Source organism: Anopheles coluzzii, chromosome 3 (genome assembly GCF_943734685.1).
Source record: "Anopheles coluzzii chromosome 3, AcolN3, whole genome shotgun sequence".
Lineage (NCBI taxonomy): Eukaryota > Metazoa > Arthropoda > Insecta > Diptera > Culicidae > Anopheles > Anopheles coluzzii.
The window spans coordinates 93,002,238-93,023,722 of NC_064671.1; the positions used below are offsets into that span (position 1 = coordinate 93,002,238).

The 21,485-nt window shown below is 47.9% G+C and overlaps 2 protein-coding genes across 5 annotated transcripts in view; one reads left to right on the plus strand and one right to left on the minus strand.

The window, feature by feature from the left end:
* The first annotated feature begins 1,730 nt into the window (after positions 1–1,730).
* Positions 1,731–21,485, plus strand: part of LOC120954834 (uncharacterized) — a 55,210-nt gene continuing 35,455 nt past the window's right edge. For 2 of the 4 annotated variants that reach the window (XM_040375072.2, XM_040375074.2), the window contains exons 1-2: positions 1,731–1,947; positions 10,899–11,352. In XM_040375072.2, coding sequence (XP_040231006.2) covers positions 11,157–11,352 — 196 coding nt within the window. In that variant the 5' untranslated portion in view covers positions 1,731–1,947; positions 10,899–11,156. The remainder of the gene's footprint in view (positions 1,948–10,898; positions 11,353–21,485) is intronic. The other 2 variants (XM_049610679.1, XR_007452780.1) reach the window with 2 other exon arrangements.
* LOC120954833 (pickpocket protein 28-like) lies at positions 16,793–19,224 on the minus strand. The gene is made up of 5 exons (XM_040375071.2): positions 18,767–19,224; positions 18,443–18,691; positions 17,892–18,333; positions 17,667–17,827; positions 16,793–17,610 (listed from the first exon to the last, which is right to left on the minus strand). Exons 1-5 carry the CDS (start codon positions 18,928–18,930, stop codon positions 16,968–16,970), a joined length of 1,659 nt encoding a protein of 552 aa, XP_040231005.1. The 5' UTR covers positions 18,931–19,224; the 3' UTR covers positions 16,793–16,967.

Consider the following 21,485-nt stretch of genomic DNA (forward strand, 5'->3'; position numbering starts at 1 on the left):
GAGTGCAGACGAATTGAGCTCCCGCATTCCAAGGGTGTGTGTGTGTGTATGTCTGTCAGCGTCCTAGAGCGCCCTCTGTCCCTTACGCAAACGTCAAAGCCGAGAGCAATTAAAGCCCGTTTGCACTCACCCGCATACGCGCACGCTCACGAACGTCCGTTCACCAAAACCGCTGCTCTATAGGGCAACAAAAAAAACACCCACACACATACACACACTCTCTCTCTTCCCCCCTAAGCACCCAAAGTGCAGTCGGTCCATTCGCGGGAAATGCGTGTGCCGAGAGATCCCGCACAACAACCACACTGCGAGTCTGCATGGACGTGTAGTGTCTTAGGCATTATGTATGTGTGAGTGAGTGTGTGTCGCTGTTTATAATGAGGAAGGGAGACGATGCACGGGGACGGTAGCGTTTTGATGTCGTCGTCGGCGGCGTAGGCCGGAATTTGTATCGCCGTAAAATCGATTTTCACGCAACGCTACGCGAGCCGGAGTACTAAAAATTGCCTCCGCCGAGGCTTTTCCGATGCCTGTCTGTGTGCGTCCTTCTCCCGCTTCATGGGGGATGGGGTAGCGGGCTGGGACCGATTACCCAGCACGATAAAACCGCACCGCGTCTAGGCGACTGCTGCAGTGACGGCTGCAGCAGCAGCACGAAGAAATGCACTTCGAGGCAACTGGCGGCTGGTAGCGTAGCGTAATAGTAGCGAGCGTAGCATTAATGGGAGAAAAATAATTACACGATTTCATTTCTATTTTTTTTGGCCTGCTTGCTTGCGTAGCCGTGCGTGACAGTTTTTGCTGACAAAGTGGATTTTTATATCCTGTCAACGTACTGCTTTTAACGTGTTTCACAAATTTTGCTTATTGATTCTGGCGGGAAATGTTTCACCAACATGCGAAGACGGGGTATAGTTTGAAAGGTAGAATGGTTTTACAACATTTTTTAATTCTGTTTCATCAAACAGAGAGAAGTTGGTGTTTAACAAATTAAGAAAAAAAAGTTGCAAATATTTATTTTCCAATTTAAAGAACATACAAAAATGTAACAACTCGTTATATAAATTTTATACTTTCAACTTCACTAAAACAACAACGTTTGCACTTTTTCTCCTGGAGCGCTGAATTGGCCTGATTGTTTCGGGAGATTTCTTTTTTACCCCGCTACCTCACCTTCTTACCTCGCCTGAAACCTTAAACCCACCATAGACTCTTCGTTTTATTGCGAGAGATTTTACGAGAAAATCCTCACTCGAATCACCCATGGACTCCACTGCCACCATCATCATCATCATTGCCGTCATCATTCATCAGGCTCGCCCGCCCTAAATAGCAACGTCGCCTCGCCTACACGCCGATGAATTTTGCATTTTCATTCACACAACGCATACACACCCACGCGACCCACAAAAGAGTCTGAGTGACCACACCGCGCACGGGATGGAGACGCCCGATAGGAGGCAGCATGTGTGGAGCTGCTCAAAGCAAGAAAACAAGAGAGGAAACGCACTTTCCCAACACTGTATCTGTACAGAACACAACACACACATACACACATACTTATACTAGCGCCACAATACCACAAACGATGGTAAAATGTCTGCGTGTAGCAAACAGACGTCCTTCCGTAGTAGTGTTTGTGTGCGATGCGTAAGGACATGCGCGTTGTGAGTGGCTTTCCGCTCCTGGGCACTCACGGCGAAGCCACCCGTTTGAAGCGCCGTCCTTCGAGGCTGGAGGTGTTGGAAAAAGTCGTTCCATGCGAGTGGGTTCGGATTTTTCCGGCCGTCTCAGTAGCGGACACAGACTCGGTGAAGCCGTTTCATAACGAACTCGCGGCGGCCAACCAGCCGACCCGTGTCCTGTACCTTTTGGAGGATCACACGTTTGGGCTTGCTGTTTCTGTTTTACCGTGCCGAGTGGAAAATATTCGTACTTGTTTTAATGGTAATTGGTGGAATATAGCTAGTATAGGATAGTGTTGGGAGTTGGACCTAACAGAGTTCGGTGAGCCTTTCGGTGAACCATTCCATCTACTAAAAAGAAGCGCGCCCCTGCCGAAGACGATGGGCAAGAAGCAAACGTTGTTGTGACTGGAATAGAACTTTTAAGTGCTACTTCAATTTTTATGTTCAAATGTGTCCTATGGCTGACGCTTCGTACGAGCAAAATGCAACCAATGCGGACAGTGACAGTGTGTGATTTTCCCTTTTGGTGTGGATTTCAATTCATAGCTAAACAAACAAAAAACCTTTTTCCTCAATCAGTGTAATGCATTGGTTGTGCATTCAGTAGTGCAGTAGCATGCCATCCATACGAAATTGTTTTAGAAACCTTCGTTTGACACTTTTGTGTAGTACTTTTATCGATTTTTCCTCCACATTCTGACGGCTGTCCTGTGGCTTCTTGCAAACGGAACCATATAGTTGTATTAGTGTGTGTGTGTGTTTTTATCCATGTGTGTGTACGTTTGTGTCTCTGTGCAATCACTAACATAAAACAGTGATCCCAAATAGAATTTTAACTTGGTCGTCATACTGCTTTCGAGTATTGGAGCGCTTTAACATCGCAACTCTATTTTTCTGTGAAAGATTTTTCCCTCAAAAAAGTCCTCCTATCTGCTCGTTTGTTTGTATACGTGTGTGCGTGTATATTTATGTGTGTGTATGTGTATTCGTATGCTAGTCGGTCATGTGGGTGTTGGTGTGATCCGGAGCAACCATTGGCAGGTTAGCAGGAATACATTCGGGCGGCAGAAATCGCACAAACAACTAGACAAATATCTGGCCCGAAGGAAACATTGATTCCATTGGTGAAGGTGGTAAAAAAGACAAGCAATGGCAAGTTAAAGCTAAAACAATCAAAAAGAAAAGCTAGTTTGTAGAAAAGCATGTGATGGAAAGAAGAAAAGGTTCAGGGTTTCCGAGTGGAATGTTAACGTACAGTTTTCCCACCAGGTGAGTTCCTAGCACAAATTTAGTCTGTAAGTGTATTTGTGTGTTCATTTGATCCTTTTCTTTTGGTTGTATGTTGAGCCACAACGGCTGCTGTTTCCATCTTCTCTACCACAATATATGCGTTGTGTTGCTAGGACAAGCTAACAATAGTGATAAAAACACAAGAATGAGAATGTTTCAAGTGAAGACTTTTACAAAACGACTCTATTAAGCTGTCCGTTCAGACGCCTTTAAAGAGTCGTTTTTCGCGGGTACAAATTTTTTATTTTAAATTAATCTCCATTAAGTTCTCCATTTAAGTTCTCCATTAATTGTAATTTTTTTGAATAATAAAACACCAAAAATCGCTTCAATTTCCAAAAATTAGTGAAAAATTGACCGATCACGTCCCCGAAAGGATTCCGACGGTGCTTGTGTGCGTGAGGAAAATGAGTGCGTCCTTACGTTCCTCTCGGTCGACTACACGAAAAGCTGACACGATGTGAAAGAGAAAGAAAGAAAGAAAGAGCGAGAGAGAGAGAGAGAGAGAGAGAGAGAAAAGTGAAGTGTGCGTGAGGTCGAAATCAAAGTCTCCTGAGAGTCGCCGCACTGAGAGATGACCGAAATCATGTGAGCATTACCGCCTGCTCCCAGCGTGTGCTGGTTAAGCGGAAGGCAAACACACACAAAAGCAATCTCACACACAAACACATTACCCTCTAACTGGAAAATGGGTTGCTGCTAACGTAGAATAAGGGCCACGGCAGGAAACGAATGACAAATGAACGAACCAACGAGTCCACCCGCTTCCAAGCGAGCGGAAGTGAGACAAAAACTCATTAAAATTATTGAGCAGAACCGTTAGGCTATCCCCCGTCCCACATCCCTTCTGTCTGTCATTCATTCCGGCCAACATTGGTTTTAGTGTGGAAATCAAATCAAAATCGAAATCGAATTCAATTCAATTGCTCGATGGTGGAGCTGAAAATTCGCAAAAGATTTGCGAATAAAGAGCGGCTGGTGAATTCTGTCGTGCAAAATTTCGACGAAACAAACTAATACTACAATTGCCCAAGACATCCAGAACTAGGTTAGGATATTGGGAAGAATGCGGTCGTTAAACTCTCTTTCTTTCGCCTTGCTCTGCATCGTTAAGCCCTTGCTCCGATGGGCGCAACAACGCGGGCTACGGGCGTAATAAACATTCATAATTCATTATCGCCTAGCATCGTCGTTGTCGTGAAAGGCGCGGGAAGCTGTATTTTTTTCTATTTTGGGCAGGGAATCAGCGATAAAATGAGTGGCAAATCGTGTGCACTCTTCCGAGCAGGCACGGGCGGTACGGACTCTCATTTCCATGGTTTCCTACGGTGATGTTTGTGTGTCCTATGTCACGGTTTTTGGTGGTAGTGACTTTTGTGCTTCCTTTTTTGTAGCTATCCCTTTTCCAATCTCCCACAGTTGCAGTACTAAAGCGGTTTTCAAATATGTTTTACAAAAATGATACAAATCCTATTTGCCTAACAAACAGTCTTCTTCTTCTATTTGGTATAACGTCCTACGCGAACATGCCCGGCTTATACAGGCTTTCGAGACATAATTCATCACCACGCAAGCCAGCTAGTCACAAATCCTTGCAACGGAGTGATGGTTCATTTCAGGCTTGAACCCATGACGGGCATGTTATTGAGTCGTTCGAGTTGACGACTATACCACGGGACCGCCTGATAAACAGTATGTTACATACAATTTCAACAAAATATTCAGTAACAAACAAGTCGTCCGTTGCCTTATGGACAACTTTTCCATCTTAAAATTCACGAGAAAAGAACGGTTTTCGATAAACATGGTCCAGTTTTTTTCTGTTCGTTTTGAAGTTGGATGCGACGCTTTTCTTTCCAAACTTCTGATTTACAAACAAAACAGAAACGAGAGACAAAAAAGAATCAGAAAATCAAGCAAGCGTATAAAAAAGGAGCAGATTAATGGATAAAAGTTAGAAAGCCGGACAAAAAAAGGGGAGAAAAGTGCTGAACATAGTTTCGCCTTGATTTATCTACTTACCAGTTTTTAATAAACCCATGCTCGTTGGGATGGGGCACGTAAATCAATGGGATTTGACAGGTCCGTGTTGAATATTATGCTTTGCCAGGCTCACCACCTTGGGTCACACTTGGGAGCCCGGGGAGCCACATTCAGAGATCCGGCGGGGGCAGGCTTTACGGTAAAGGAAAGGATGTTAACATAACCTTTTGCCTGTTACACACACATTTCCTTATGCTCACGTACTATTCAAATCCACTACGCTTCTGCCACGGAGCACGGCGCTCGCGAAACCCCAGATTAATGCGGAAATCGATTCGTTACGGTGCTTCCCGAAATTGAAAGCAAAGAAGAGGAAAAAAAAACAGTTTCCTAGATTGGCTTGCTTGCATTCGTCTCAGGGATAGAGTTTGCCCGAAACGAGCAGAGAGCGTGCTACGTTACGGCCACCTTCGATTCGGTAGTGAGCATCGTTCCGTCAGGTTGGCAATGGCCTACAGATAGATGCGCTCGCCGGTGACCGTCGCAGCTGCATCGGTCCACAGTTGTACTCAACAGTGCACTATTTGCGCGGAACAGTTCTTCACGGGAAATAAGCTACCCGCATGAAGCACTGACTACAGCAAAGGGTCGCGTAGGGAAAGGGACAAACAAATGGTACACTCACCAGCACGCGCCTCCCACACTTACACCAGGTCCACTTTCGGCGCCATATTTTATTGAAATTTCCACCTGTTTCCGCAGCAGACGAACTCAACGAACCCAAAACCTCAATGGCGGCGAATTTCACGTTTGCGTAGAGTTGTAGTTGAAATGTAGTTTTAATTACGGAAAAGCACATGCTCTCCCGGTTTTTAGAAAGAGAGAGAGCTCTAGAGCTGAAATGGAAGCTGGTATGGTTCATTTTTTCGTTAGAGCAACCACAAGGAGTGGAAATGCGTGAAATGAATACTTACCTGTTACCGGAGAATAGAGGAAGTTTTCAACCACCAGGTTGAAATTTTGATGTAAACTGCATTAGGTAAGTGTGTGTTTATGTATGTCGTTGGGCAAAGAATTGTTTTCTCGGTGCGTTTGGGAAACCGTTTAGCATCGCCCCACAAACTTCTAGCTCTATGGTTTAGAGCTTACCCACACTAGCGGTAAGTCCTAGCGCGGCAGATTGAAGTAGGCGTAGTTGCAAGGTGTAATGATTGTAGTGTGCCACATGGGGCAACACACTCACACACACCAGCAACAATGCCTCTTGACATTTATGTCAGCTCGAGCAAACGTCACACTTATCGTAATGAGCGAAACAAACCGTCGCCCTTCCGTGCCGGTGAACCTTATGTTTTGTTTATCTTGGTTCCTGTTTCGGGGGAGCAAGATAAAATTAATTTACCGCTTATGCGTCCCGTGCGCGGAAGTAACTTTTGGAGCCAGCAGAACTTGAGAAACGTCCTTGAAGTCGGAAACGACCGAACAAAAGCGCTCGGGACTTTTGAGTCCGCTCGCAGCAAACCTGAATCCTCGGAAAGTGCTCGTCTACTTCACGAAACACATTACGCCGCATAAATATTTGCATTTCCATAGCGAAAACATTCAACAACAAACACACAGGCACGCACGCACACACAAACACACAGTAGCTCCTCAGCAGCAGCGCTTGTTTCGGGGTCCATTTTCGGGATGCACTTGTACTCATAATTATGCGCTCCACTGGCGTACGGCTGCACCGAACGCGCGGCGGGACGATGGGTTTCGAGTGACCTTCGAGCAAAGCACAACAATTCGCTCGCTAACCGCCCGTGAAGTGAATGATTAACATATTTTGTGCAAGTTTCGCCAAGTGCCCTCAGGACACGTGGTTCGAGTGGCCAAAGTGCTTGAAAAATGCACTCCACCGGAAAGTGATGAGCATGCCACAGCTAAATAGGTGCATCGGGGGCAGCACGGGTTCAACAGCAACAGCAATGCACACACACACTTAGCTTTTAGTGTACGTAAAAATTGGTAATATACAGCAGAAGATGGCTCTCGTTAGGCGACTAGTTCCAGCGGCTAGATAAGTTTTCAGCAGCGCCAAGGAAACATCGGACATAGAACAAAAAGCACTCCCCCAACTTATTGACACCGGGCGAACACGGCCAGAACTTACCACTTTGCCGTGGACAGTTGCGGTGGTGGCGGTGTGCGGTGAGTTATGGTGTCCAGCGAAAAGTTTATTCCTTTTCAGCTAAGTTTTCTCCCCTCTCCCAGTGGTACGCTTGCCGAGAGATGAACAAAAGTAGGACAGAACACTTTTATGCTTTTATTTTGGCGCTCAAAAAAGTTGGCCGTAAAATAGCTAGCAGGATTAGAAGTAACTCCGTGTATTTATTTAATGAGCATTCTATTGAAGCAGTTGTAGCTGGCGAAGGTTGATTTACATCCCCGGTCTGTCTGTTCTAAAGAAATGTAAAACAATTGCCATTTACGGGTATGATTTATAATAGCAGTGGCATTGATTGAGATAGAAGCGTAAAAAACTGAGTGCCAGATACCATTAAGAATGACTGCCAAAACTGCCTAAAACACCGTCCCGCCAAAAACGATTGTGTGAAAATTTGCACAGCAACAACAATATTTTATCCAAAAAAGCAATCGAAAAGCGTAAATGCCCTCTCTCTCTCTCCTTCTCTCTGTATTTAAGTGTTCAGAACAAACTTCCTAAATAATAGCGCGCGTAGTAAGACTTTCCCTCCAACTGCCCGCCCAGCCCCGACTGGAAAAGAAGCTACGAAAATCGAGCCAACCGCGCAACGGAAAAGAAAACCGATGCCTGAAAACTTTCCTACCGTGGCGAGTTTCATGTTGCGGCCCATTGTTTGCAAGAACGCCGTTCGCCTTCATTGATCCAGGAACGGGCCCCACGCTACCCGTATCTCCAACCATCATCGGTCGGTTGTCGGTTGAGCGAGGGGAAAGATAGGCAGAAAGGAAGAGGCCGATTGTGCAACGGTGAGCTCGGTTCGTTTCGGGCAGGTGTAACCGAGCGATCTTAATAAGTTGCGACTAGCAAGCGCGCAAAGCGTCTTGCAAAGCGGGCGTATCACACCCGGGCACCGGTTATCGGCTTAAAATTTACCAACAGCGAAGGGATATTGCCCGCGTCGCTGAGGCCGGGTGGAAGATCGCTGGGAGGCCGATAGCGGCACTGTCACAAACAATTACCACAGCCCCGTGCAATACCTGTCCCTGGCAGGTTGATGTTGTGTGTCGCGGCGCTGGTAAATGGCAAAGTTAAACCGAGCCGGCACGATCGGCTCGACATTGTTGCGAGATACGAACCTCGGTGGGTGGGTCGGTTAGGTTTCTCCGGCTCGGGCGATATGAGCTTCGTACCGCACCGTACCGTCTTATGAGTGTGTCCCACCTGAGGGAGGATTCCTTGGGCTTTCCTCTGTCGTGGGCGCAAGTTGGACGGCTTATCGATTGTGGCACGGTGCAGGCGACGAACGCGCCCCATAAACCTGTCCTTAGTGCACAAATGTGAGTGTAGGTCCAGTTTGGAGCCGTTTCGAAGAAGTGGGTTAAATTATTCTCCCGCCCTGAATGAAGCTGCACAGACAGACGCTCGCTCCCTCCTGTTCCATCCCATTTTCCATTGGGGCGCTGTGTTCCATTTTATTATATTATTCGGACTGCTTTGGGTGTGCACTACTGCGAGGCTGAGCTCCATTGTTCCGTGGACGAGTGGCTCAATCCAATGCAACCGTGCGAAAGGTAGCTTACAAACCTTCGGTAAGAGGAGAAAATGAATCTGCCCGCTTTTTCTTATTCCTGCCTATTAGTTTCGCTCCATTGTTTTGTGACTAATGATGCAGAGTGTACGAATGCATTATTTGCCAGCTCTTTAATGGGAGGTTTCTAATTATCTATTCGCATTTCATCTGCAAGTAGTAGAGTAAGAGAAAGCTTAAAGCTTGTTATAATTACAATTCAAACACTTTAATTATTACCTTTAAATTAAGTTTCAACGAGTAGCCTTTGAGGTTTGAATAACCTGTACAATCTATATTGAAAAATCATCTAAATTTCCCTCTCTATCTCTTTCTTCTTCCCCAGCATCCAGCAATTAAAACTTGAGCCACGCAGCCACGCAAAAGGCCAAAAAATTATTAACTGCCAACACCGAACCAGCGCCTCGGAAAGCAGCGACTGGATAAAGTTCATTACCGAAAAAGGCTGTTACGCCGGCATCAAATATTTAACATAATCGGACACTGCCCAAATTAAACACCTGCGGCAATCAACAAATGGCACTAATTTAATCAACTGCCGGAATCGCCACAACACGGCCCGAACTTTCTCTCCCCCCTCTCCCCTTTGTTCCAATGCTTGCGGAAAGGATGGAAAGACGTCTGTAAGAACACATTGGCCGCCACGGACTCTCCAAAAATTCACCTCACTGCCGCAACCAAATTTCCCTAACAAAAACCGGAGAGCAGTGGAGGTGAAGAAACGAATTTACTTTCACTTCCTTTCGAAGTCCCTGGGGCGTTTTACCAAATGTACTGGGGGAGGAGGTGAGGGCAAAAAAAAAAACACTCCCAAAAACCCTCGGCCGACCAGGCACACCTGCACAGATTTGTGCTGCCTCTAATAATCACATTCTAGCAAACAACGTGTGAATGAATTATTGTCCCGACGTGATTTCCCGGTCTATTCGGGTTGCATGAGAAGACACAGAGAGAGAGAGAGAGAGAGGGAGAGAAAAAAAGAGGAATGAAATTCATCTCCACTGGGGTGCAAAAAAGTGTTTCCATTCCGTTCCACGCGGGAGGCTGGTCGTCATGTGCCTCATGGTCAGTTCATTAGCCTGATGGTGAAACCAACGCACGTAAACATAACCATGTTTTGCTACCACCTGCAAGGATAGGACCCCTCTGTGTGCGTGTGTGTGTGTGTGTGCGTGGGTCTGGATCAGGTTTCTGCAAACAAACAAACAAACGAAAAAAAAAAGATGCTCAAACACTGGGAAAAGATTCTCCCAGAAGCCAAACCTTCATCATCGCCATCGGATGTCGGCTGTCCTCTCCCGATGGGCAAGAAGTAATTTCAATTTCAACGGAACTTAATTGAATTCGGCGACGCCTACCAGCCCAGAACCACCACCTGACTCACCTGTGCTTCCCTCACCCACTCTCTCTCTCTCTCTATCTCTCTTTTCTCTGCTTGAGTATGTACGTGTGTGTGTGCGTATCTTTTAAAATGGGTACGTTTTCCGATCTAATGGAGCACCCCTAACTGTGGACGAACCTCTCCCCATTTTCCACCCACGAAGTAATCTTCCCGCGCAGCACAGCGGTGTAGTGGAGAAAATCAATTTTCCATGCAATTTATTTTAAATTTCGTGTATGCGTGTCATCCCTTCCCGTCCCGTTCTGTTCCCCGAGCGATGATAACACGTGGCTTCGGTGGGGAACGGTACACAGTGAACTGATAGTGGAACTAATAGAAACAGACACACACACCGAACAGCACACAAGCAACGGGTGAACCCGAACGATCGCAGCAAAGGCACGCCAAACCAATTAGCCTCGGTGTCGGTGTTTGTGTGTTTGGCACTCTAAGTTCCATCTGTTCCTTGCGTAATTATTTCCCTCATCAAATGTGTGTGTGTGTGTGTATGCATGTTGTGTTTATTTGTAACACTTTTTTCCTTTACTAGTGATAACGTTTTGTGCGTGCGTGTAAAGGTTCAATTGTGTTTGAGAACGCAAATACATTCCCGCGATTGGAATCACGCTCCGTTAAATTAAACAGGTTTTACAACACTGCTGCAAAAGTGCCACACAACGTACACACAGTGCAAGACAGCGACAAACTTGACATTTTTTGGAGGACATTTCTCGATCGCTAACCGCATGTTGCTAATTGAGCTTTCTTTTTTAGCGTTTTTTTAGCATACAAATCAGTGAACACGATTCCTTGTGCAATTGTTGTGTATTGACCTACCCGAACAATGTGTAAACAGTAGCGAGTGAGTGGTTAATTCTTTCTGCCGAAGTTTAGCAAACATGTGGCATCATGACTGTTGCAAGTGCACTAACGATCGTCAAGCCAAAGCGGCATCGAAGTGAGTGTGAAGCAGTGAAACCGGCGAGCCAGTGACGTGCTCGGAACGTCAGAACACACAAATACAACCACAGTATGGCCGCGACGTCCGAAGTGACGTCCTGTGGTCCTGGGAGACCACCGCCAAGGGAGCGTACCGGCTCATCGAGCCGGAGGGGGAAACTATGCCAGAGTCGCTGGATGCAGCTGGGCACGGTTTGGGTGACACTGCTGCTGGTGCTGCTCACCGTCGGCCATCTTGGGAGCGTGCACGGCGAGAAGACGAAAACATGTAAGTAGTCTATAGTAGCATTGAGTAATTTCAGCTTAAGAAAAACAACTTTGTGGAAAGATTGCCGAATGGAGAGGTTTTTAGAATTAAGTAAATATCTTTGCCTTTATATGACACTATCCGGAAGTTTTGTAATTTAGCAACCGAAAACAAGAGTTCACGTCTCCATCGCAAAAACCAAATCAAAGTCGATTAAGTAAGTTTAAATGAAAGCACAACAAATCACCCCCCCCCCCCCCCCCAATAAAAAAAACCAAAACCTTTTCATCGGCTTTTCCCAACCACCCCACAGAGGCCGGAATTGCATTTATTGTAAACAACCAAAAGTACAACGCGCTGCCGGCTCACGAGTCGGGCGCCGGAAACACGCAAAACCCCATTCGCTTCATTCGTGCAGGCTGTACTGTGGTGTGATGAAGGAGGGGTTCGTTTGCCGTCTTTCGCCACGACGGCTGCCGTTTCGGGCTAGACCGCTAGGGGGGGAGGGAACACATATACACATTTTTCTACCCCAGTATTCACCGCCAATCGGCAACATTACTGCTATTATTAGCTAGGCGTGCGATCCCAACCCACTCGGTGGCTTTCATGTCACAGGCCAATAAAACATACAAACGCGCCTCCTTTTCCCCTTTCGTCTTTGTGTTTGTTGTCCACGTCTCTCTCTCTCCCCTTCGACATACACTTTGGCAGCAGACACGTATCGTGTGTGGGGGAAACGGGACTCGAGCAGTAGGATGTAGTACAAGTCAGCAACAACAACCTTCATCACATTCGTCGTCCTCAGCCAACCACAAGGCAAGTAGCCGGTGAAGACGTCGCTGGTCGTCTTTTCCCGTTCGGTGACCGGGGGGGGGGGGGGGGGGGAGGAAAGGCGGTGGTGTAGGTAGCTTAAGGCGATGCTTTACGCTTATATTGATGCGAGGCGAGGAAACAGTTGTATAGTGGGTCACTTTGTGGTAACGAACAGTTGCATTCGTATGAAAAACCCATCAATCGTTGTTAGTCCACGATGCGTTGAGGTTTCAATTTCCAACGAGCTTTCCACTCCCAGCAGGGAATGATTCAGCGTGTGTTAGTTAGTTTAAAGTTTAGTTGGTGCAATTAAATTTAAACCATTATAAAAAAACAAAGCCTTTGTGTTTGAAACCCAATTCCAATTACGAAGCATAAACAATGTGCAAATATTCTCCATTTATTTGGGCATGCAAAACTTCTTCGCCTACATTACACCCCAAAACGAGAGGGGGGTTTTGCAAAACAAACAATACAAAACAATAGAAAATGTTCCGATGCCTTCCTACAACGGAAAAACAACCGCTCGACAGCAAATAATCCAATCAAGAATTAAAAACTCCAGCCCCTTCCGGAAACCGGCCCCCGAACGCCACCCCAATGGAAAGCCAAAATTATTCGTTGTAATTTCAACTTTCGCCTCGCTTAAATTGGAGGCCGGCGGACGAATTCCGACCAGCCACCACAATCCGAACCGGAAGGATGTAGTAGCAGCTCACCGACCGATTCGGATGGGGACCCTTGCAAGAAGCAGGTGCAATTAAGTAGCGCCCGGTGTGAGCTTGGCTGGAGCCGGACGGGACGGGCACAAAAAGTTGTGCTTGTGTGCCTGTATTTCCAGCCCCCTTTAGTTGGAGGGTGGAGAAAGGCGAGTTGGGGGGGAACCACAGCGCCCAGGACCCGCAAAGAGGGTGGAGCGCTCCGGAAAGAGGACGCTGTAATATGTAATTGAATGTTGGTGTATTTAATTAGCATGCCCCGGACGGATGTGGGCGGATGTGTTAAAAGGCAAAGAAATGGGGTGAAGGGAAATGCGAAAGTCGGGGGAAAAAACAGACACACACACGCACGCACACAACATGAAACCTTTCACTGGCACAAAGCACACAATACACGGAACCGGCCCAATTCATTGGTGATTTGGGGATCCAAAGATTTGCGTGTTGTAAAAATAGCAGCGTTTGTGATATGGTCGACCCCTCCTGAGGAGTTCCGGGGGTTCCATTGACCGTGGGCTGGGCCGTGGTCCATCACGAATGGGTTTAGGGTCGATGTTTCGTTTTATGAAGCAGTAATCGACCGAGTTTCGTGATGCCGCGAGCACGGATTATAACCTCACTTAATGTAACCATCCGATCGGTGTGTAAGCATAAGTGCTGCACAATAAATAAGTTCTTCATCGGTGGAACCAACCAGTACGGTTGGAGATGAATGTCTTGCACGGTGGAAACATCCTCATTGCAGCATCGAAGCATCTCTCCATCCGGAATTGCTAGAAGTCAAGCAGGGAAAGGGAAATAGTGTAACCGACCTTACTTGTTGATACTTGCACATCGAGCGGAGCGGTTTGGGGGTTTTATTGAGCGAGCTTTTATTTGTTTATGCATCGCACTAAATCACAACCAACACTACCACCATTACACGGAGGACCTTCGATTTCTGGTACGCCATGTTCAACACGTCCGGGAGTAGTGTAGCCAACAAGGACGAGGGGACAGCAGAACCAGAAGTATCGTTTGCACAAAGTGGCAATAAAGTAATGATGAATTGGAGTGCGGGCCTATCCGAAAGGCCGATCACGTACCTTCGGCAACACTAGCGGCAAGAACGGCTAATTGTAGGAGCGTCGCGTCGAACGGACGGTGGGCGGTACTCCCGGCAGGTGGGCGTCTCGGGTTGCCTCGGGCAGAAATAAATCTTCTTATTGTCGCAGACACTGCCCTAACCTACACGTGTACGTGTTTTAGCGTAAAATCCAACCCCCTTTTGAGGAGGGAACTCTGCTTGCAAAACATTACCATTTGCCATCATCGTCATCACCATCGTCGTCGAGATCTTGGGCGTGGAACAACAGAAGGGTTTCTCTGGACCCTTTCGCCCGGCATAAACAATGGAAAGCACATTTGCCAATTGCGTTCGACAATCAATAGATCCTGCTTCCGGGAGCACCAGCACTGTGGCCGATCGTCTTCGGTGAAGTACATCCACTTTCGAGGGATTATGCCAGTGTGCTGCACCGGTTTGGGAAAGTGAAGTCGTACCGTACCCCGTTTGAAAGTTGCCCTTGCATGAGACCTGTGCACTGTGAGCCACCCCTCTCAAAACAGGCGTTTCGTATGCAAAAGCATTGGGCACACACACAACTGCTGTCCGCTCACCCCCGTTCCCAGGGTGGAATTCTTTTCCGATTGCCAACCCCAAAGGGGGATACGTTACGCTTACGTGTTCGTGTGCTCTCCCTAAAGTGCTGTTTCTCTGCCCCCTGTCTCTGCAACCCTCCGGCCAAACGGTCCCATTGCGTGTCGAAGAGTGCATTTGCCCGCTGAACCTCCGCCTGGGCACCGAGGGGCGTTTGTTTGTTTGTCGTTTGTCGCAAAATGAAAGCGTCTCAGTTGCTCCCAGTGCCCGGTGCCACCTCTGCAGGCTGAATCTCAGAGTCAAGATGTGTGCGATACTGTTCCCTTTTTCCCCCTTTTTTCCCCAGCGACGTACTTGGGGACCAGAGCAAGAAAGATGAACCAAAGGCAGTAGGCATCCCAGTGGTTGGACAAACAGTCGTACAAACAACATGCCACACCGCTCTCCCTTTTGCGCTCCCCGAAGCGCAAGTGGACACACTATCCACCGGAAACATGTGTGATCTTTCCGGAAGAGTCATTAAACGGATGAAAGGTAGCATCAAGTGTGGTCGTTCTCGGGGACCGTCCCTTCGGTACGCTGGAACCGGAACTGATACGTATGTACAGGCACTTGTTTCTGTAGCGAGTGAGTGACCCGGACCCGGTTGGGTACGTCTCCTGTTCCAATTGCTGTGGACACATGTGTAGATGTGTGTATTTTTGTATGACTATGATGTCATTGTTACGGCAGACAGAGCACTATCCTTGGTGCTTCTTGGAAGTTGAAACAGCTCCCAGTGGAGTAAGCAGCGTGATTCTTCTCCCCCTGGCCAGCACTACCGCACTGTACACGCAGACTCGGTAAACAGACGAATTAATGTTATTTTGGTGTTTTCCAAAAAGGAAGACACACCTGGACACCATCCCGGGACAGAGTGGTCGTGTGTGTGTGTGTGTGTCCTTGATTTGACTCCACAACTTCTCTCGGTGACCAAGATGATGATGATGATGGTCATTGCTGTGATGACAAGTGTTTTCCCGTGCTTCCGATCGTGTTGGCCTCTGGCAGTGGGAACGGTAGTTGCCAAGTCCTAGTCCAACTGTAGTGTGCTCTTGATGAGCTAGCGACTGCAATTTGACGGGGACGGCCGTTCCAACTGTCGCACAACTGACGACATACTATCGTTCTATCATGGACTTTGTTTGTGAGCTCGGATGGCGCCTAACGAACGGACCCGGATCGGAATTTGGGGGAAAGAAAAACCCTTCCCCTGGACGGCTAAGAAGTGGATGGAGAAGGGCACTTTAAGAGATAATATAATTATAATGAAAATAAATTCCTTTTTCGCCAAGCTGTGGTCGCACCTACGGAGGATGCCTTTTCCAAGTGTTAACCAAACTCCCCACACCTTCGATACGTGGCACTGTTCGACCTAGATTGGAAAAATCGGTACTATCGGAGCCATATCGGGTGTGCACGTGTGCGCCAGCAAAATCTAGAGCAGAAGTTTTGCGAAAGTGTCGATGAAATTTTGCATCTTCGCTTCGTAGAGGGAAACGTGCGCCTTCATCTTGCGAGACCCCGTGGGGCGCTTGCACCACGCAAGACGAAGATGAACGATTGAGTTGCTCTCTCTCTGTGTGTGTGTGTGTGCTTTGTGCAAAAAGAGATTTAGGAAGGTACCGAGACTAGATTGTCTTTGGCTGCGATGATGATGGTCCCGTTCGTTCCTTCCGAAACGCCCCGATGGGAGCTTTTCATTGTCGTTGCAGTACCGCTTTGCAAAGATCATCAGCTAGGACGAGGGAAGCGGGGAGTTTTCTTTCCTAAAGTGTGCCATCCGTTGCCCGCCCTCGTGCAAACCGCTGCGAATTCACCCCGCGAAGCCACAAATGCTTTTCATTTGCATATAAATTAGATAAGAGTAGTGCAATTTTCGAATGCACCTTCTGCACGATTCTCCCTCGGCGACCTGGAGCCACACCACCCCGGTCCATGCTATTGGCAGCGTGTGAGCGATGATGCAAATCAAGGTGCAATGATGTGCCCCTTTCCACCTAAAGCAGGGTTGGGCGTGGGGGAGTTCGCAGAGACGGGCAGTGCTGATTCAATTTCAGCCTTTTCATTGGAGCATTTTCTCACAGATTTGCTGTGTGCAGGTATGGGTACCCGGGATGCTGCTGCAACTTTCCAAACAGATTCATCAATTCTGGCGAGGAATATGCGCTTTCCGTTTTCCTCCCCTTGCAGGCAAGATGTGCACGATAATGAACGCTTTTGTCGACGGCAGCGGGACACAAACAGGTTCAGATAATTGAAAGCAGACAAAATATCAAACATTTTATTTAGTCACTTGTACACCATCAGTAAGATAGCGCGGATGACAAGGATGACACTCTGAGGATGAGTTCGAGCAAAGTATGCACTTTCGGCAAGACACTGATGGTTTCGAAACACGCAAAATCTACCCCCTTCGTGGCTTAAAAGTCTTTCGGCTTCTCGACGATTGGCGGTGGCGCATCGAAGAAGACGTTCGATTCGCGCCGCTTGGCCCGATACGCGCGCAGTATGGTGAACGGTCGTATCGAGCAGAAGTAAATCAGCTCGGCCAAGCTCAGCAAACTCACGCCCATGAACAGCCCCAGCAGCCCGCCACAGTTGGCCAGAAAATCGGTCACACCGTACAGCTCGCTCCGCTTCGACGTGATAAACTGTGCCTCCTTGAAGTAGATCGTCAGCCGGGCAAACTGTGCCCCGTCCTGCTCGCCAAGCGACTGGCGGAACGCGGAGAACAGGCTCTTCCAGTCGAGATCGGCCTGCGAGATTTCCGCATCGTACTGTACGGACGTACAGGCCGGCAGACAGTTGCACTTGGCGCGATAGTCGCGCGATTTGTCCACGATGAACTTGACGTCCTCCTCGAGCAGCTCGTCCTCCGCATCGTTGTAGCAGTCGATCTTGCTCGCGCCGCACACCTCCGTCCGGTCGTCCCGGGGCATCGAGAACTTGACGCAGCCGCACTTGCGCAGCGTGTAGTTGGTGGTGCACTCCAGCTCACAGTTTTGCTGCGTGTACACCTTGAAGTATTTGAGGTGGCGCTCGTGGTTGAAGAAGCACTGTCGCCTGAAAATGGCATGAAGGTTAGCTTCCCATCGGTACTGCGCTATTGTTAGGTGCACCTTTCCGGGGTGTAGTCGCGCAGCCCATCGGAGGTGGTAATCATCTGCGGTTTGACCGATATGATTACTTCCTGGTGGAGCGGGACGCGATAGTACTGCTTCGACACCTGCGGATACTCGCTGGACGTGTGGAGCAATATTTTAAATCCTTGCACAGGGCCCTAAAATACAACAAAAAGCCTTTTGATTTTGAACATCACATCACAGCTGCTTACTGTTTCTTACACGACAAATAAAATCCGTATCCCGCTCGTACAGATTTAACAGCACGTACAGTCCTGCCCGTGCACCGGCACCCAGTACTCGCACCGGATACGTATCGAGATCGGTATTCTCTGCATAGCCCTTCTCTAGCGACCACAGCGGAGACTGTCGCTTCTCCGAGATGTACTCATAGTCACTGTGCAGCTCGTCCAACCTTAACATTTCCCCCGCAGACTGGGAGTTGAACGTGAAACAGATCCCTTCCTCGGTGATCGTTTCCGTGAAGAACTCGCTGCACAGCCCCGCATCGTTGCGCCATTTGCAGAAGAACAGTGCCGACTCGAGCGGCATCGACACATTCTTCAGCAGATCCACGCAGGCCGGATCGGTCGTTTGATTCAAGCTGACGCCACGAAGAATGTGCGCATCGCACACCTGGGCAACGGCACGGAAGCGATCGTAACTAAAATCGACACAAAAACGCAACAGAAAAGCATCACTCTCAGCACATCGAAGCACATCGAACACACACACACACGACACAGATGTTGGGATAGTAATGTGAACTTTACGTTTCGTTGGCCATCTCGTCGCGCCAGGTATCGTTCATCTGAAAGTATACCTGCGAGAAGTTAAGGTACTCGCTGCGGGCCTTCGTTTCCGGGCAGATCGTGACGGCGGGGAATGGGATCTGCCACACCGGGGTGGACTTTTCCGCGAAGCTCACAATCACCGGCGTCTGTTCCCACTTGCGGTAAATGTTCTGGATCAGCCGGCCGCACCCGTACACCGACAGCAGGAACGTCGCGATCCACCATATCCTGCAAGAGCGAAACAATTAACACGCATACACTGCCTTCTCGCGCACACACAGTTACACCCATTGCGCCACATACTTCTCGAACAGGGTTCGTCGCTTGCAGCCAAAGTACTTGATGCCGTGCACGGTACTGTTGGAGCAGTACTCCAGAAACAAACTCTTGATGCCGCGCGTGAAGTTGCGCTTATCCCACGCGTTGATGGCTTTCAGCTCGAAATTGCTCACCGACCGCGAATCCATCCCGACCGACAAGCGCACCACGAATGATAAGCCCAGCCGTACCGACACGGTCCTATTTATACTATCACCGGCACCGGCATCATAATACCCGAAACACTCCTCGTCCTCTCCGCCCACGGTGACAGCCCACGTGTGCTGCTGCAGAGCAGCCGGGAGGCGGCTAACCGAGTTGTCACGCCAAATTCCCCAAGCTGACTAACACACCTTAAACGCGCGCGCGAAACCATTCGACCCAGTGAGATCATGTCGCGCGCTACTGTAGGTGTAAAGCAACGAGCTACCGTCAAGTAGCGGGAATGGGCGGGCTGCAAGGGTTTGATGGGATCCTGGAACACAAACCACAGGGGAAACGATCCCGCTGTCTTCACCTGCAACGACATGAACGCGTCGGGGTGTGTATCCTTTAGCTCCGCCAGGCACGGCTGTGCTGGAGTTGCCACCTGCTGAGTGTGTCCTGTGAGAGTCAAATTTAGAGCACGCTCAAAACGCACAAACCCATTACAAGCGCCATCTATACATTATTCATTGAAAACGGGTAGACACTGCAGCGGAGAATTACACATTTTAAAACAATTTTCCCTTCATTACACTGCCCCATAATGCCTTTGCAAGCGTTTTAACAAAAGCGTTCAGTGCATCAACGGTGCCGTGTGCGTACATTTTGCGGCACTTTAGTCAATTAATCATCACTCTTGCGTTGTTGACAGACAGCGAAAGCAGAAGAAAACCGAAAGGCCAAAACCAAAACAACAACCAGAAGAAACACACAGAACAAATAAAACGAACAGTTGACAGCTGGACAAAGCAGATCTGTCACAGTGCGAATAGAGAGTGCGAACGTTCAATAAATCAACCGCTTGGGCATTTACCACGGTGCACTCTTTCTCTCGGTTTCTGGCCCGTTTTTGGCAGCAAACGCTCTCTCTTCCTCTTGCTCTCTCTCTCTCTCCGATCTCACCCATTTCGCTTTATTAGCAATATTCATCAAAAATAAAACCGTTTGTCGAAATACTGGCGAGTGACGGTGTGCCGACGAGGATGATTTATTTGATTGATAAATTGTACGCATTTCGGCGTTACTTCTGTTTCGTTGGCGAGTGGCCGTGCGATGTCGTTCGTGTTCGTGTGTACACGCCAACCAAACATAACGGTGTGTCCAACACATCCAATGCATTAATTTGGAAGGCCGAATGGTTTGTGCGCATTTTGTTTTTGTGTTGTTTTGTTCCATCTCACGTTCAGCTAAGTGAAACCGAGGCGTGTCACACTCGAGGGAAATCGTACTCTAAACGGAAGCCAATGACCGCCCGTTGTGGCATGTGAATGGTAATTTATTCACCTTCACAAACGGACATTTAATTGAGCACGGGATGATGTACGCTTTAAAGTTGAATTTTTATTACCAACCAGGAATTAGTTGAGCGCAGACAAAGGTTAGCAGCCAAAGTGATAGCAAAGCTTTAATAGAGTGTGTTTGTTGTGCGAGTTGCATACATTTGGACGTATAGCAGGAATATCATCAACATGTTATGCTACTTGTAAAAAATGATTATCTTTTTTGTATTTTTGCTTGGTAAGCCACTTTTTAAAAAGGCTGTCATTTGGGTGGTTTCCAAACCGATACTGAGGTTTTCCATTTTCCGGTGCAAAAATACCAATCGTCGTACCGCTCACAGGAACCGACACGTAGAAAGATCGATTGAAACTCGTCTGGGTTCGATGGCAGGCGGCTCGTAACATGGTTTACCTTTCAAGCCATCACATTTTTCAGCTGCACTGAACCCATCCCAGGTCCACAAGTTCATGGGAAACTGCTCCAATCAAACGTATCGTACCACCACCGGGCGAAGGTCACACGGGCCTACTTCACCGGTTGCACACCGGTGGCACAGTGTGGCGAATGGGAATGGCAAATAAAAAGGATCCTCAATGAAAATCAAATATTACATTGCTTCCGCTCCGTGCTTTGGTGTGTGCCGGGGTTGTTACTGCTACACTGCTGTGCTGGGTTTTTTTCTGCTACGTTCAGTATTTTGCCTTACGTTAGCCATTTTATTTTTCTTGAAGGTCTTGTGCCGGTTTTGCCTGTGTTTGAAAACCGAAATTCTATGGCTGCTACGAATGCTGCTGCTCCAGTGTTCTAGTTTTCGTCCCTTCGTTGATTAAGAAAATGTCACCGAGCTACTAACGAGTAGCAAGCAAGGTTGGTGGACGAAAGTGGATTTGGGTTGTGTTTGTGCAAATGAAAGAACTGACGAAAGATGATGTTCACTACCGAGGACGATGATGATGCTGATGATGAAGGAAAAAACAGCAAGTGGACGGTCATGCTATTTGCTCTTCCCGTTACTCACAGTAATGGTGGAAGGAGATGTGTTTAAATTATGTACATATACATACATGAGACGAAGCTATACTACTATCGCCACCGTCTTTGGGGAGGCTTAACCCACATGCAACGAATGTTTGATGAGTTGAAATTTAATTTCCACCTCTTGAATCACAGCACAGTTATTCATTCCCAACCGGTTGCATCTGTTTGCTTTAATAATTTC